This window comes from Mchenga conophoros, linkage group LG14 (genome assembly GCF_057382185.1).
Source record: "Mchenga conophoros isolate Kocher_MC1m ecotype Shallow Benthic linkage group LG14, M_conophoros_male_GT1.1, whole genome shotgun sequence".
Taxonomy (NCBI): domain Eukaryota; kingdom Metazoa; phylum Chordata; class Actinopteri; order Cichliformes; family Cichlidae; genus Mchenga; species Mchenga conophoros.
Genome location: NC_140539.1, coordinates 25,492,403 through 25,508,046, shown reverse-complemented (window position 1 = coordinate 25,508,046; position 15,644 = coordinate 25,492,403). Strand labels below are relative to the sequence as shown.

Genomic DNA, 15,644 nt, shown 5'->3' with positions numbered 1-15,644 from the left:
GGTCATGGGAGGCATGAACTAGGCCACATAAGTAAGAACTGTAATACACAGTGTAAGTAAACAGCTGTACTGATGGTTTGAAATATGCATGTAAGCACTTTTAAAGGTATAACTTTACATTGTTATTAATTCTATATGTGACACCGAGCACAGTTACAATCATGTTGCATTTACTCTAAGATATATAGTTACAGTGTCATTACATATGTATTCAAAATCTGGAAAAACTTTTGTTCAGCACTTCTGTTGGTGCATCAGTCCTCATTTATAAGCAGTCGTACGGAGAACAACACTTCCACTAAATTGTGACAAATGGATGGATTTGTGGAAAAATCTGTTGCGCAAGCCAAGTAGTGTTTCTGGGTCATTCAGTGATGCAAATGCCAGACCTCAGACATGAACAGTGATTTGTAGCAATGCAGAGACAAATGCTGTTGCTAGGAAAACATCATAGGAGCAACAAACTGGAGCCTGACATGGAATGAACTACATCATTCACCGGTACAAACTCGGAGCCAGTTGGATCCACTGATGGTCTTGTATTCATGCCATTTCAATGCAGACAGTCAGCACACCTGTACTGGACACATGGGGATAATGAGAAATGAAGAATGTGCTTAAGTTAGCAGTATGACTCTGAGACCATTTCATAAGAGTTTTATCATAAATATGTAATGGCAGCAAATATTGTTTCATCCTTGATAAAAGCTATATATGCTGTAGCTCACTATTTTTAGCTAGACCAGTCTACCTCTATATGATCTCTATATGATCTGTGTCAAGTTGGTCAAGGTGGATAACCATATGGAAGGCAGACCCACGGGAAACTACACAGAGCAGCACACAAGTAGGAGCGGTAGCTAAGAAAAACCTTACACTGTCAAAACAAACTGTAGCCCACACATTTCAACTTTGTGGAGAGAGACCAATTTGAAAGCCAGCCAAAGAAAATGCATACATATACACATGCGCACATAAAGGCAAAAGACTGTGTCAAACAGACCACAAGCAAGGACCACCCCCACTGTTTTTCTTTCTCTCGCGCTGTAGTAAGAAGTTTTTGTCTAACGTCTTTAAACCTGTCATCATGACAAAGTGATCAAACATACAGTAAACTGTTAGCAAAGGTCAGAGGTCAAAGTTCAGCGTCAACTTGCCTGTGCATCAACCAGGCAAGGGGAGCATCTTCACACAGCTTTAAGACCTCGTTGTTAAAAGTTTGATATTTTCCTGAAAACAAGACTTTCTTCCATTCTGTCCAACTCCATTCAAAGTTACCACAACCTCACAGGTCTTAAGCTTTTGCCTAAAGCAGTTTTTCTCTATCTGCTCTCAAGTTTTTACCACAGGGTGAAAAGAGTAGTTTGACGCTGCTGGTATGTTAGCAGTGTTTACGTTTGTGGTTGATCGGAAGACTATGCGAGTGAACAGAGGGGGATAGTGTTGCAAAAAGCTCAAGTCTTGTGTTATGCTTTGTGTTATGCTTTTTCCTCTATTTTAGGTTTTGTTTTCAAATATTTAACTTTTGTAATTATCTATTAATTACTTGATATATTTGAAGACGTGAAATAGTGTCTGTTCAATGGAATTGAATGAATAGTCACTTGAAGCAAACCTCTGATAAAATTCTACAAAGTTTATAAGAAACTGTCAGTTGATCACAACCTACATGCTAAAGACACAAAAGTCGCCATGATCTGTCATATCTGCAGGTGTAGGTGCATGCCAGGTAGAGTTCTGGACCCAAAAATGCTGGACTGAACTAAAAATTGCAGCTTTAATGCTGGAAAAACAGGCCACCCAAAAATAAAAGGCAAAGGACAAACTAAACAGGCACAAAACATAAAATAAACTGATTCACTGACAGGAAGGAAAACAGGTGGACAGAACAAACACCTGCTATGCATGAGAACATGACAGCGAACATAGACAAGGGAAACACAGACAATATGTACACAAAGAGGATAACGAGGGAAGCAGTCACAGGCGGGAGCACAACTGACACTAATCTGAGTGATGTGACAGGGGAAGCAAAACTGAACATAATACACAGGAAGCAGGAGATTATCAAAATAAAACAGGAAGTACAACCACTGAGACTAAGACACGTGGGTTTGACATGGGACCGGAGAGAACAGAAGGACGTGGGTACATGACTGCGAAGGCTGAAAGACACCGATATGAGACTAGGAAGACTGAGCTCCAGAGACACAAAAACAGACTAGAACATAAACCAAAGCAAACACAAAAACTGGGTTGAGTACCTGGGACCATGTGGCTGTGTTCGGTGGGGATTTTCTCCTCAAGGCTGAGGGGTTTGCTGAATGAGGATTTGAGGCAAAATAATTTGGATTCTGTTTATAGTTTATGCATCTGAAACTGTCCAATAAACATTTTTCAGACATAGTTTTGACCAATATTTGGAGACAGTGAAGTTAAGTTAACCAAAACTGGAAATACTGCAAAGTCTAGTTGTTCTTAATTGTGGTGTGTTTTTGCATAACTGCCATTTTTGGTCTGCATCTTTAACATGTGATTTTGCCCATACAGTTCCCATACAAGGTTACAAAAATGACCTTTCTTGGAAGTAAGCTGTGATTCTTTTAAATAAAACTCTGCAGTGGGTAGTGCTGACTAACTTATGTCAGACCTGAGTTCTAAATTTTACATTTTATATCTATGAAAACCAAAGCCGAAAAAAGTGGGGAAACCAAAGAGACAGACAGATTAGTGTTAAACTGAAAAGAAGCATATGTAGATCCTGGGTCCAATCCAGGAGAACGCATGCTTGATTCAGTCCTGATCAAACCCAGATGTGACGAGAACATAGCTGCAGAAAACATGACTGGATAGAAATATGGCGGATTGGAAAAATGACCTTACATATAATATTTTAGTTTATAGAGAGTTTAGAAAGTTTTATTTGACTCCACATGACTAATAGATGTAGGCAAAACAAATTTAGAAAAGCATTTCTAGGAACTGAATACTGCTGATAATGCCAGTCTTATTCCAGACACAGGAAGTTGCAGCATTGCCATGCTAGCTTCTGGCATTCAGGAAAATGAAGGGCAGAAGGCATCAGAGTAATGTGCTAAACAGAGAAGTAAATATGGGCCTTTATAGCCAGTGCTCATCAGCAAATCATTCATGAAATTATAAAACACACCTTTCTAAATATCGAGCACAATATTCTGAAACTGTAACTGGACTGAACATCATTACTTGTGCTTATTATTTTTTAAATACTAATATTTACAGCTTAGGTTTTAGTGAGTAATTTTCTTATTTACTGTGTTTTTAAGGTACAGAAAATGTTTCTTTTAAAAATGTTGTTGAGCATGTGACATATAATTAAGATTATTAAACTTAGAACCCTTTAAAGTCTTCAAAACCCTTCATGAAAACAAATGCAGGTCACAAAACAGTATGGCAAGGCGGAGATGAGAATGGTTTGTTCTGGGGCGGATTATTGCCATCAAAATGGTAGTTTTGCCCAGATTTTTGTACATCTTTCAGTCAATCCCAGTGTGCATTCCCCAGTCATATTTTAAAAAGCTGGAATCTATTGTATCCTCCTTTGTTTGGTCGGGTAAGGTTCCTAGAATTTCCAAAAAACATCTTGTTAAACATAAGACTTGTGGTGGCCTTGGACTCCCAAATTTTAGATTATATTATATGGCTGCACACTTAAATATTTTTTCATTTTGGCGAAGGTGTACTCCAGGTGCTGATTTGGAAGGACAACCTTCATGGTTGATGATGGAACACCTGTCTTGTAGACAAACTTGTCTTCCAGCCCTGCTTAATAGCCCGATAAAAGTGAAGAATACACTATATGGCAGAAATCCTGTGATTCAAAATTCAGTTAAGGTCTGGAACCAACTATTGGGCACAGTAAAGGCTCCTAAAATGTATTTGGATGCTCCAATATGTAACAATCATGGCTTCAGGCCCGGGCTGGAGGACATCACGTTTGTGACATGGCAGGGAAGAGGGATTTGTTCTCTCAAAGATATTTACATTGGACATTTTCCATCTTTTCAGCAATTGAGGGTGAAATTTAATCTTCCTAATTCACATTTTTTCAGATTTTTACAGTTAAGACATTTCATCAAGGCATCTATTCCACAATACAATTTGATTCCTCGAAACTCAGTGCTTGACAGCTTCATGTCAGTTGAGCCCTATACTAGAGGTGCTGTGTCTCGCTTTTACAGGGCCTTACTAGATATATACAGTCCTTCATCTAATACTTTTAGGGAGCAGTGGCAGGAAGTCCCATGTACCAGTCATTAGCCTGATGGATAAACTTAAGTGAAATATACTCTGTCTTAACATTCATGTATGCTGTATTACCACCTTGTTGACTTGCTGTCCACCTTCTATTGTGTTCTTTTGAAGGTGATTGTTGTATACTGCTCAATTATAAAATCAGTAAAAATATATTGGAAAAAAAAAAAGAAGAATGGTTTGTTCTACTATTCGTTCGTTCGTTCGTTGTTTTCTAAAAGGCATTTGGACCAGACTTAAAATATCTCATCACAGATGGCTGGTGTTTCTTCAGGCTCTGACTGTCACGGTCTGACTGGGGCAGACCGTATGTGTTGCAGAGGAGGACTCAAACGCAGACCAAAACGTGGTGTGGATTAACAAAACAAGCCGTTTATTGAGGTTAGCAACGAGGGTACAAAATAATAGGGCATCGGTGAAAACTAAACAATAACCTAAACTGGGTGAACTAATAACAAAACATGAAAAACCTTAACCATAGTGAACTGACATGGGTACCTGGAGATGAGACATGGATGAGCAGACGACCTGACAATGGCATGCAGAAAACAAAGGGCTTAAATACATACATGAGGTGATCAGGGGAGGTGGAGACACATGGGGGAAACAGCTGACAGACATAAACCTAATGACAGGACCAGGAGAGGAAAGCTAAATACAATAAACAAAGAACACATGACATTGTCAGAATAAAACAGGAAATACTAAAACTAAAACATGACAACACAACTTAACAGACCTAATATGTGATGAATAAATACAAAACCCCAAAACATAGAAAACCCAGGAACAATAACTGCCTAAACTAAAGGCAGATAGGAAATAACACAAACTAAATCACATAACAAAATGAGACAAATACAAACATGAACTCAGAGCGCTGGGTCAGAGACCCAGCCTGTGACACTGACTCCAGAAGAGGGAAGTTAGAAGGTGAGCCTGTCTAAATGGACACGTTTATTTCACATCATGGAACACGGTTATAACCGTTGCAATCAAAATGACATGGGAAGGCACTGAGTTCAAATTCTGAATGGAGCTCTGAGCGGTGGAAAAGTTTTACATCAGTGAAGCAGCTGCCAAAAACCCCTTGATATTGTTTCACAATGGAAGAAAAGGTATTACTGCCATATGCCTCCCAGCCGTTCTTTTTTGTTGTTCTTTTTTATTTTTTCCTGTGTGTGTGTGTGTGTGTGTGTGTGTGTGTGTGTGTGTGTGTGTGTGTGTGTGTGTGTGTGTGAGAGAGAGAGAGAGAGAGAGAGAGAGAGAGAGATTTTCCATTATCAAAATCTAAGCAACGCAAGATATTTTCAATGTTTGCTGAAAAACTGTAAACATGCTATATCATATTTAGGTGGAAGCTAGCGAGCTAACTCCCTGCTAACTTCTAACTCCGTTAAATGCCATAATTGTTACACCTGGTAGAGCAGCCACACTGATCATTTTATTACATACGAAAGAATTTAGACAGTTTTTCAACTCTCAGTGATCAAGCAGTGATCATTTGACTTATGGACCTGCAGCGGAGTTTGGGCCCAGACACAGCTAAAGACCGGATAGTTTTATAGAGAAATGTAAATAGCTATTAATATGTGTTGGTTATAATACAATGTGTTATTTGTCCCCTGACTGCAAAGACTTGGGAGAACAATTTAATAAAAATAAAAATTACTGCCTGAAAAAATGCCTATACAAAGTAGAAGCAGTGAAAGTTACAAAATAGTTGTAATTTAAATTAAAGGAAGCTAAAAAAAAAAAAGGGGGGGGGGCGCGGGGGGAAGCTGATTCACTTGTATTATAGTTTTAAAAAATGGATTTATATTCAATTTAATGAATGTTTGTGTCTGATTACATAACTCTGGAAATGACACATGACAGGAAAGTGAAAGAAGAAGGCAACAAGGATAACTTCCTGACCTATACATCACTAGCAACTCATGCCCTGTTTTTCAAAACTTTGAAACTAGGAGGACCAGACAGTCTATATCTGGTAAGAATTGGAAGTATTAAAGAGCGAGGGACCATTAAACCCAAAAGACACCACGCTGGGACTTGATGTGGATTCACTGACAGAATGCAGGAGAACTTGTCAGGTGAAAAACAGAACCTTACAGCCTATTTTTAATAAAGGTGTTTAATTTGATGTTTAGCAAATTTTGAAATAATTCTGTAGCAGTCTTTGCTAAAATATACAAAAAACAGGTGTTAAAAATTGTGCTGGTGTATTGCACAGTGTTTGTTTTCATGAACATTGTGCAAAATGGCATCAGCAAAACAACGCTGTTTATTTCTGATGTTTTTAGCCACTTCCTCCATACAGCATGTGGCTACACAAAGATTCACTTTTTCATGATTAAGATTCTTGAGCAACTTAAAGAAAAACAACTTCCTCTCCCATTTTTTTTCAGGCAACATGGAGAGAAATACAGCTTTCCCCCTGTTCGCTGGCAATCACAGCCACGCCAACAGCACTTGCTCCCGTGACAATGTTTTGAAGAATGTGGTTTTTCCCATTCTCTACTCCTTTCTTTTCCTGGTGGGAATGTCACTCAATGGTCTGGCAGTGTGGATATTTCTTCGCATCCCCTCGCAGTCTCACTTCATCATATACCTGAAGAATATTGTGGTTGCAGATGTCATCATGACCTTCACATTCCCTTTCAAGGTTTGCCACGCTTGCATTAGCAAATCTAAATGGGTTAAGGATTCATTGATGGTTAATTATAAAATTATTGGTATTTCATAGGTTATTTGTAAGTATTTTAATGTTTTTTCTCATCGTTTTAAGTTCTAAGAAATGATTATGAGCCTGAGTTGTAAATATAATTAAGCAAACAAATTTGCTGTTGGTAAGTCAGAATCATGAGTTCTGAACTACAAAGAAATCAAGCAAGAAGTGATTAGTTTTAAATTGTAAGCCCCTAATGAATAAACATCTATTAACTCTAAAGATCAGATTTTTAATAAGAGAGTTTCCTGTGAGAGAAAATTAAAAGACAGACAATTTATGAACCATAAATTTCAGGGTAATCCAATGAAAATAGGTTCCATCAAACTTAGAGATAGAATTTGTGGTTTGAATGTGGAATAGGTGTTTGACAGCACAAATGTTTGTGTTTCTGCAGGTGTTGTCAGACTCCAACATGGCGTCCATTGGCCTACGGATATTTGTGTGTCGAGTTTCCTCCGTGCTTTTCTACCTCAGCATGTATATCAGCATCCTCTTCTTTGGCCTGATCAGCATTGATCGCTGCAGAAAGACCCTTAACCCATTTAAGGGCACTAATTCAACTCGGCTGAAACATCGAAAACTCCTTTCGGGGGCCATCTGGACTTTCCTCGTAATTCTCTGTCTTCCCAATGTAATCCTAACAAGTAAAACCCCGACTTCTCGATATTTCCAGTGCAGCAAACTGAAGACAGAGGGGGGGCTACGTTGGCATGAGATAGTAAATCATGTCTGTCAAGTGATTTTCTGGGGCAACCTGTTAACTGTGATAGTTTGCTACACTCTAATCACCAACGAGCTGTACCGTTCCTACTCTCGCACAAAGTCTCACAGCACCGGAGGCTCGATATCTCATGCTGCAAGTCGGGGAACAGTTAGAAAGCCTCACAAGGCCAAAAGAAAAATGAATGCAAATGTGTTCCTGGTTCTGGCAGTGTTCTTTGTGTGCTTTGTGCCATTCCACTTTGCCCGAGTGCCATACACAATAAGCCAGACCCGAGCCAAAAGCTTTGACTGCAAACTCAAGCTCTTCTTCTTTCAGCTGAAAGAAAGTACACTTTTCCTCTCATCCCTGAATTCTGTCCTGGATCCTCTCATCTACTTCTTTCTCTGTAAGTCCTTCAGGACCACTCTGTTTAATACCCTGCACCTACGTCCTGGTACTTGTAGCTGGCTAACAGGAAGAGGATCAGATACCGACATGTGCAGCTCCCCTCAGGGAAACTCCACTGCTAGTACATAAAATCACTGGACCGGAGAAAGACTTGAAGGCATTTATGATGACGTATAGTAAAAAAGTCAACTAAATCCAAATTCAACTGTATGACATGCTGCAAGGGACAGATATAGTGATCTAAAGCCTGTCACTGGCTGTAGAAGAGTAAGCCACGGCCCATATTTGTCTTTATTACCAACTCATAATATTACAAAAATACTAATAGCATTAAACCATATATTTGATTTTACACAGTCTTTGAAAACAATGTGAATCAGCATTACCACAATGAGAAGCTGAAACGAATCAACACATGTTCGCAGTGTTGCCGATGTTTGCTTTTCTAGTCTTCTTCTCTGTCACTTTTTCTTACTTCTTCTTTCTACTTCTGTTGAAGTTGGACATAACATTTTGGGGATTTTTTTTTATTCTCACACTGTCAACAAAAGAAGAATTGAGAAGCAGTCATAATACTAACTTTAAGACTTCCAGAGAATATCTTACTGTGAAACTATAGCAAAAATCTGTATAATGAACCCTAAGTATTATATGCAATCGCCTTTTAATATACTGTGATGTCTTTATGCTGCACGGGGGTGCTTGCTGCTTGCATTAGCACTGAGTGAGATTTAAGGATAAGTAAACCATAGAGCAGATTATGCAGTCTTGTTATTATTGCTATTCTGAAGCATTAAATGAATTACAACGAAACTAAAGTTGGAATGGACATATCAGGGATCTCCAAAAACAAGCGCTGCTTTCTGTCATAACTGCATAGCAAAAAGATAGTTGTTTAAAAGGTTTGCAGAAACACATTATGAAACAAAAATAAAGGAAGTCAAGTGTTGATTACAGCTTTTCTGTGGCTTTTTCTCACACAGGCTATTATTCAACCCTGCATCGCTCTTTTGTAATTATTGTAGGACTGTCTACTTCTATAAAAATCTATTTAATTATTCACATTTCAAAACAATACCCAACTCAATTTTTAAAAAAAAGTCCAAAAGAGATAATACACATTAGTAATAAATGCTTGTAATAAAACAACCTCGATTTCCATCTTCATAAATCACTTCCCTCTGGCCTGAAAACACAAGGCCTACCAATATGTGTCATTTGAATCTGCTCACAGATTTGCATCTCTCTGGTTGAAAAGGCACATAGACACTTTCAATTCATTTTTTACTGCATTAATCTTTCATGTTGTGCAGTTTGGAGTTAAGGACTTGACCATTCCTTGTGGTGAGTGGCTTAACCCTATTTTCACTATTAGCTGAAGCTAAATATATATGTAGGACTGGTTAACATCAGAGTGATAAATCGTTCGTATGCTTAAATGTTGTTTGTTTAAAAAGAGCATAAGGTCTCTTTATGACTTAACAGTGCATTTGTATAGCTTCAGTTTTGTTTACCTGTGTCCCTGCGTGTCTCTGACTGAGAAAAACAATCAGGTCTGCTCACTCACACAGGACACGCGTCGGCTCTTCATGAATTCAAGCTGAAACATATTTACTGACATACATGTGTAACTCACTGAGAACAGAATCATGTTATTGCCATCACCAGGAACCAAACTGTCAGTAAGTACTTGACATGTTAAGGAACCTATGAAGCAAATGGTTTGTATTAGGCTGAAAGGGAAGCGCCTCAGTACACTTCACGAGATAAAGTAAGGTTGTGACTCAATGCATCTATAGGTGATTGCATGTGTTATGTACTGCAGTCAGTGAGGCAAAAATAAAACCTTCAGTGGCAAAACAGCCATCATTCAGGATGCATTCAAATAGTGTGGGGTAGCATTCAAAAACAAATCCAAGTAACAAATGTCTTCTAAACTATAAAAAATGTAAATCATGTCGAAGTGGGCAAAGTGGAAAAATTTACACTGCTACAAGTAATCTCGTTCCAGCTCATTTCACGCCCCATTCTCCACGTCAGACATGTCGGCCTTTGTGTGTTGTCATATCGCACATGAAATATCGCACTCTTGCATGATTCGCAGCTTATTTGTGTTTGCTTGTTGCACATACTGTAAATGCAGGCGTAGGTCCCCTCTCATGTCCAGTACTGCCATTCACTTAGCATGCACCTGGTGCATCGCATTAGTAATATTATAAGCTCTGAACTTAAAGAGACGCTGTGAGCATATGTCTGCTGCTACTTGCGTCTGTACAATTCATCTTTCAAATCATTGCGAGACAAGCCAATAACCTCTGGAGGGAAACTTCACAGATTTGGGGAAAAGAAGCATACATCTTCCTGTAGACAGCAATGTACTGCAAGTGTATGGAACTCCTCAGCCAAAAAACATCCAGGCTAGACTAGACTGGATTTCGACCAGACTAGAAAGCACTATGAGAGCAACTATGCACACAGTAACTACAGTTAGTCTGCACATCTGCAGTGTAATGAGGCCTTAGTGGGAGAGAAAGGTTGGTTTTGCCAAAAAAAAAAAACAGACAAATGCTTAGTTTGATTTTGACCCCTATGTATTTTTTACCAGATATTGACGATGTCAAACAGCACAGAACACCTCTCCTCTGACTGTCGCTCTCCCAGCCTGGTGGCCTTCCACATAGTTCTCTTATATCTTTTATTCTTCATGTTTCCTATTGCATTATTACTTAATGGAATAGCAGGTTGGGTGTCTTTACATCTAGACTCCACTTCTACCTTCATAGTGTATCTGAAGAATCTGGTGGCTGCTGACCTTCTCATTACACTCATGATCCCACTAAAGGCAGCCAGCATGCTTCCGGGTGCAACAGTTGAGTTTAGGGCTTTCATCTGCCATTATGCTGGCGTCTCTTTCTACTGCTCTTCGTACACAAACATTGTATTAATGGGTCTCATCAGTTTGGACCACTTCTTCAAAATTGTTCGACTACGTGGAAAAGTCCTGGGGCAAAATATGAAGTTCAGTGTAATAATGTCCACCTTGGTTTGGATTCTGTTGTTTGGTGGTACTGCTATTCCAAATATCTTTCTCACTGACCAGGTTCCTGCTACTCAAACTGATGATTTATGTACGTCTTTGAAACCCCCAGCTGGCAAAAACTTCCATAAATATGTGGTTTTATTTATGGAGATTCTTTTCTGGTGTGTCAACATACTGATTGTGTTTTGCTATATCTGCATTACCATGAAAGTGTTGCAGTCCTTCAGAAACTCTGGGAGCAATAACAGACGGGGAAAGAAGAAAACCAAGCTGCAAGTCTTCTTGATCCTTCTTATTTTTTGGGTGTGCTTTGTGCCACTCCACATAATATTCCTATGACACAAAATGAATTCTCTGACACTGATGTCTGCACTCCAACATGGTTAAAGATAGTCAGTGAATTAGCCACCTGGATGTCTGCTATCAGTGCCTGCCTAGACCCTCTTCTCTACATCTTCCTGTGCAAGGAGTACAGAGAAAAACTAGTGGAGATGAAGAAAAGTATCTGTGCTGGTGTTCATTCTAGTGACAAAAATGTGATGTCACAGTAAACAAAGTGGGACAAAGGCTATTTTCTGTATTTGTGAACCTTTAAAAACTGAGATATAAGTATTTGATCTTTGGTAAAAAAAAAAAAAAAAAAAATTGGGTGAGTGTTTTATGGTAAATTTATTAAAATCTGACTCAGAAAACAAAACCATAGCACGCACTTTTGATCTTTAAAGTTTGTATTGTACCACCCTCTAGTGCCCCGATAAGGATCAGCATCTATTGAGAGTGAAGGTCCCCCAACAGAAATAAGACAATGCATAGATAGATTAATAAATGTTATGTTGCTTGCAAAATAAGTACAATGCACTGTAAATTTACAGTTCTATTCTAGCTAATCAAAGACTCAGCAAATCTCAATTTGCCTTTTGTTTTAATCAAAGCTGTGTGTTTTTTATACATACATGTGCTGGTTATTCTACATATGTATATAAATATACAGTTCAGATTATTTCGGGACCACTTAAATCACAGACTGGAGCTTTAACAATGAAATATTCAAGTTGAAAATCTTCACTTAGATTAATTTTGAAATTTGTTGAGAACCAAAATCATCAACTCTGGATTCTAAGGGCTGGGTTCAAAATCACACACACACACACACACACACACACACACACACACACACACACACACACACACACACACACACACACACAATTCAAATTTTTAAAAAAAATGTTTTACTTACATAAACACGTAAATTCAGTTTCTTATTTTCCCGATATATATAACAATAACAATATATGTTTTTATAAGTTTTTTATAGTTTTCTAAAATATTTGTGTCTTCTTTTTTTGTGACAGCTGGACTAATTAATGTGTTAAGCAATGTACATCTTCTTTGAATGGGTGAATATGTGGATGCTTAGACAGATGGATAGATAGATGTAGTTTATCATTCATTTCAGTGTTTTAACTCAATTATCATCTGTTGCTTTGTTTTTCACACACCATAGAAAGATAACTCGGCTTTATATAAATGCATTTTTGCCACACAAAAGAATGTAATTGTGTCTTTTATTATAAGAGCTAAACTGCTACTGCTAAGCGCTAACCACAAGAATTCTCATAAATCTTTTTTCAAGATATAATAAGATTACTGTTAAAGTGCACTATTGAGTTGTCAGAATGTAATTCATGTAATTCTTTTGTTAGAGTTAATTTCTTATTTAGAGACTTTTATAGCCTGTGTAATTTTTTTCAAAATCTTTAATCGTTCTCTAAGGAATAAATGTGTATATGCAACTGTGTCCTCTTTGTTCTTCAGCACAAGTCCGCTCTCAGCACGATGAACTTTCTTGACAGCTGTTGCATTTCCTTTTGTTTAAGAAGACAACAAACTTGGCTGTAGGGCTTTTGTGTTTGCTTTAACATCTGATATCATGCTTTGGTCACTTGCTACATGATTGTCAATTTATTTCTTGAACTAACTAGTGCAATAAACAACCCATCGATGCAAATGCAATCAGTCTATTAAAAACACTGTAATAATATTTTTTCAGAAGAACGCTTATTTCCTACATCGGCAATAAAAGTCAAAACTATGATGAGTGGAGAGTAACTTTGAGGATGACGAGTTACATAAAACACGGGAGTTAGAGGTCTTTTCTATACACACCCATAAATGCTTCAATCTAAAAGTGAGGCAGATGTAGTGATGTGTGAAGTCTATATGCAGGCACTAAAAATCATGGGTCACCCTGACTACACTGGTTCACCCCATTGAATTTCAGGTCTAATCACAGTTTACACTGCGAGCTGGATTTATGGCATCTGTTTTGTTTCTCGGCAGAGAGCAATAAGCTGTTATTGTTTTTGCATGTGCTCTGATAAATTACCAGACTCACAGCTGAATTTGTTTGCCATGAAAATCAACAGTATTTCTTAAGCGCCTGCCATGTCAGTGCATTGTCAAGCATTATCTTGTGCCTTAGAAGAACCACTCAAGTCATCAACTGTAAGTAATTCTCAAGATGTGCTCTTATCTTTATTTAAGACTATAGTGTTCACTTTGGTAGCATAATCAGGGGTGACAAAAATAACCTCTCAACTAATTACTTCTCAAGAGCAGTGTAATAACACTGAATTTAGTCTACAGTTGTACACTGAAAGGATTTTTCTGTTCTAGTTTAGAATAATTCATTAAATATGTCCTGCATAGCAAAGTTAAACAGAGACTTTTCTGTAAGAAATATATATGTTTCTAAACCAACAAACATATTTAACCATTTAAACAATGTATAGAGTATTTCTTGGATTAGTCGTGTTTCTATCAAATCTCCTTTGTAAAGGCTATAAAGAGAATGAATTATCCTGCCAGGATAAGGATGCATATAATCTGTAGCATTTGGATTATAATGTATTTACTTTTTGATTAGCTTTCATAACTGGGAATTCAGAACAGTAATTAACACTGAATACAGTTATTGAAGGACGTCATTTATTTGTAATGGAAAATTGAAAATAAAATACTGGTAATAAATAAATGTATTTAAAACAACATAATAATACACCACTGCTTTTGCCCTGTTTAGCCTGCAGCTTGGACTAAGATAAGCAAGAGATAATGGATGTCACGTGGGATGCAGCCTTTCAGAGTAATCAGAGTGAGTAAAGAACTCAAAATATCAAAGTAATAAAAAAAAGTCATGAATTGTTGAACATTAAAGTGGACTTGACACTTTACATGTATTAAGGCTAATTTACACCATGGAACCCTGCTCTAAAGACTGTCACTGTGTCACTGTAACAGAATCACTGGGTTGGTTTGTTGATTGGTTGCAGGTAATAGACTTGAATTAGTTTATGTTAGCTAACAGTAACAAAGCCAACAAGTGAGTGGAAAAAAAGAAAACTAAAATTGGAAAGCAGTCTATGCAGGGCTGTAATAAGGAATTTTAAAAAACCTGCAAAAAAAACAAAACAAAAAAGGATGCGCTGTTTACTTTAACTCTGTGTCTTTTAAGCAGTAATTTGTTTTTAGTTGCTGTCTAGCTGCACTGAAATGCAAAAATCTGTCTGTTAAACATGATGTTAGAGTTTGTAGAGCACTTTACAAATGAGGACCCTGTGGAGGAGATCCTGTTTGAGTCAGGTGCACCGAAGTCAGAAACTTGATTTTTCCTGTCATTTTTCCTATCCACTGGTGTACTAAGCACGGCAATACCCTGATGTTCACAACATTCGATCAGTGCTGTTTTATGCAATAACATTTTGTGGAATCTCAAACACATCCAAACAGTTTACAACATATCAGGTTACTACATTCACCACAAATAACCCTATAAGTTTCTTACCAAAGCATGATCAGGAATCCTAACATAAAAAAGTCCAAATCTAATTGAAAGAGAGGATTGTTTCCCTGCGGACACGCTGGTGGATATAAGGATTCCCAATTTTGCTTTGGTAAATGGCCTGTATTTGTATAGCGCTTTACTAGTCCCTAAGGGCCCCAAAGCGCTTTACACAACCAGTCATCCACCCATTCACACACACATTCACACACTGGTGATGGCAAGCTACATTGTAGCCACAGCCACCCTGGGGCGCACTGACAGAGGCGAGGCTGCCGGACACTGGCGCCACCGGGCCCTCTGACCACCACCAGTAGGCAACGGGTGAAGTGTCTTGCCCAAGGACACAACGACCGAGACTGTCCAAGCCGGGGCTCGAACCGGCAACCTTCCGATTACAAGGCGAACTCCCAATTGGATCCTGTGCAGTAAATCAGCTGTTCCTAGGACTGCGCTCTTCTGGACAGAGATCTCCGATGTTGTTCCTGGGATCTGCTGGAGCCACTCGCCTAGCTTGGGAGTTTGGGGAACTGACTGCTCCGATTACCCCTGGGACCACTGTTACCTTCACCCTCACATCTTCTCAAGCTCTTCTCTGATCCCTTGGTGCTTCTTCAGCTTCTCG

The 15,644-nt window shown here is 38.3% G+C and overlaps 1 protein-coding gene and 1 pseudogene across 1 annotated transcript; both read left to right on the top strand.

Annotated features, from left to right (window-relative positions):
* Window positions 1-6,259: 6,259 nt before the first annotated feature.
* On the top strand, window positions 6,260-9,079 carry LOC146559831 (P2Y purinoceptor 12-like). The gene is made up of 3 exons (XM_085243608.1): window positions 6,260-6,386; window positions 6,702-6,958; window positions 7,419-9,079. Exons 1-3 carry the CDS (start codon window positions 6,368-6,370, stop codon window positions 8,262-8,264), a joined length of 1,122 nt encoding a protein of 373 aa, XP_085099734.1. The 5' UTR covers window positions 6,260-6,367; the 3' UTR covers window positions 8,265-9,079.
* A 1,670-nt stretch (window positions 9,080-10,749) lies between these two features.
* On the top strand, window positions 10,750-11,726 carry LOC146559830 (P2Y purinoceptor 13-like; annotated as a pseudogene).
* Window positions 11,727-15,644: the final 3,918 nt, after the last annotated feature.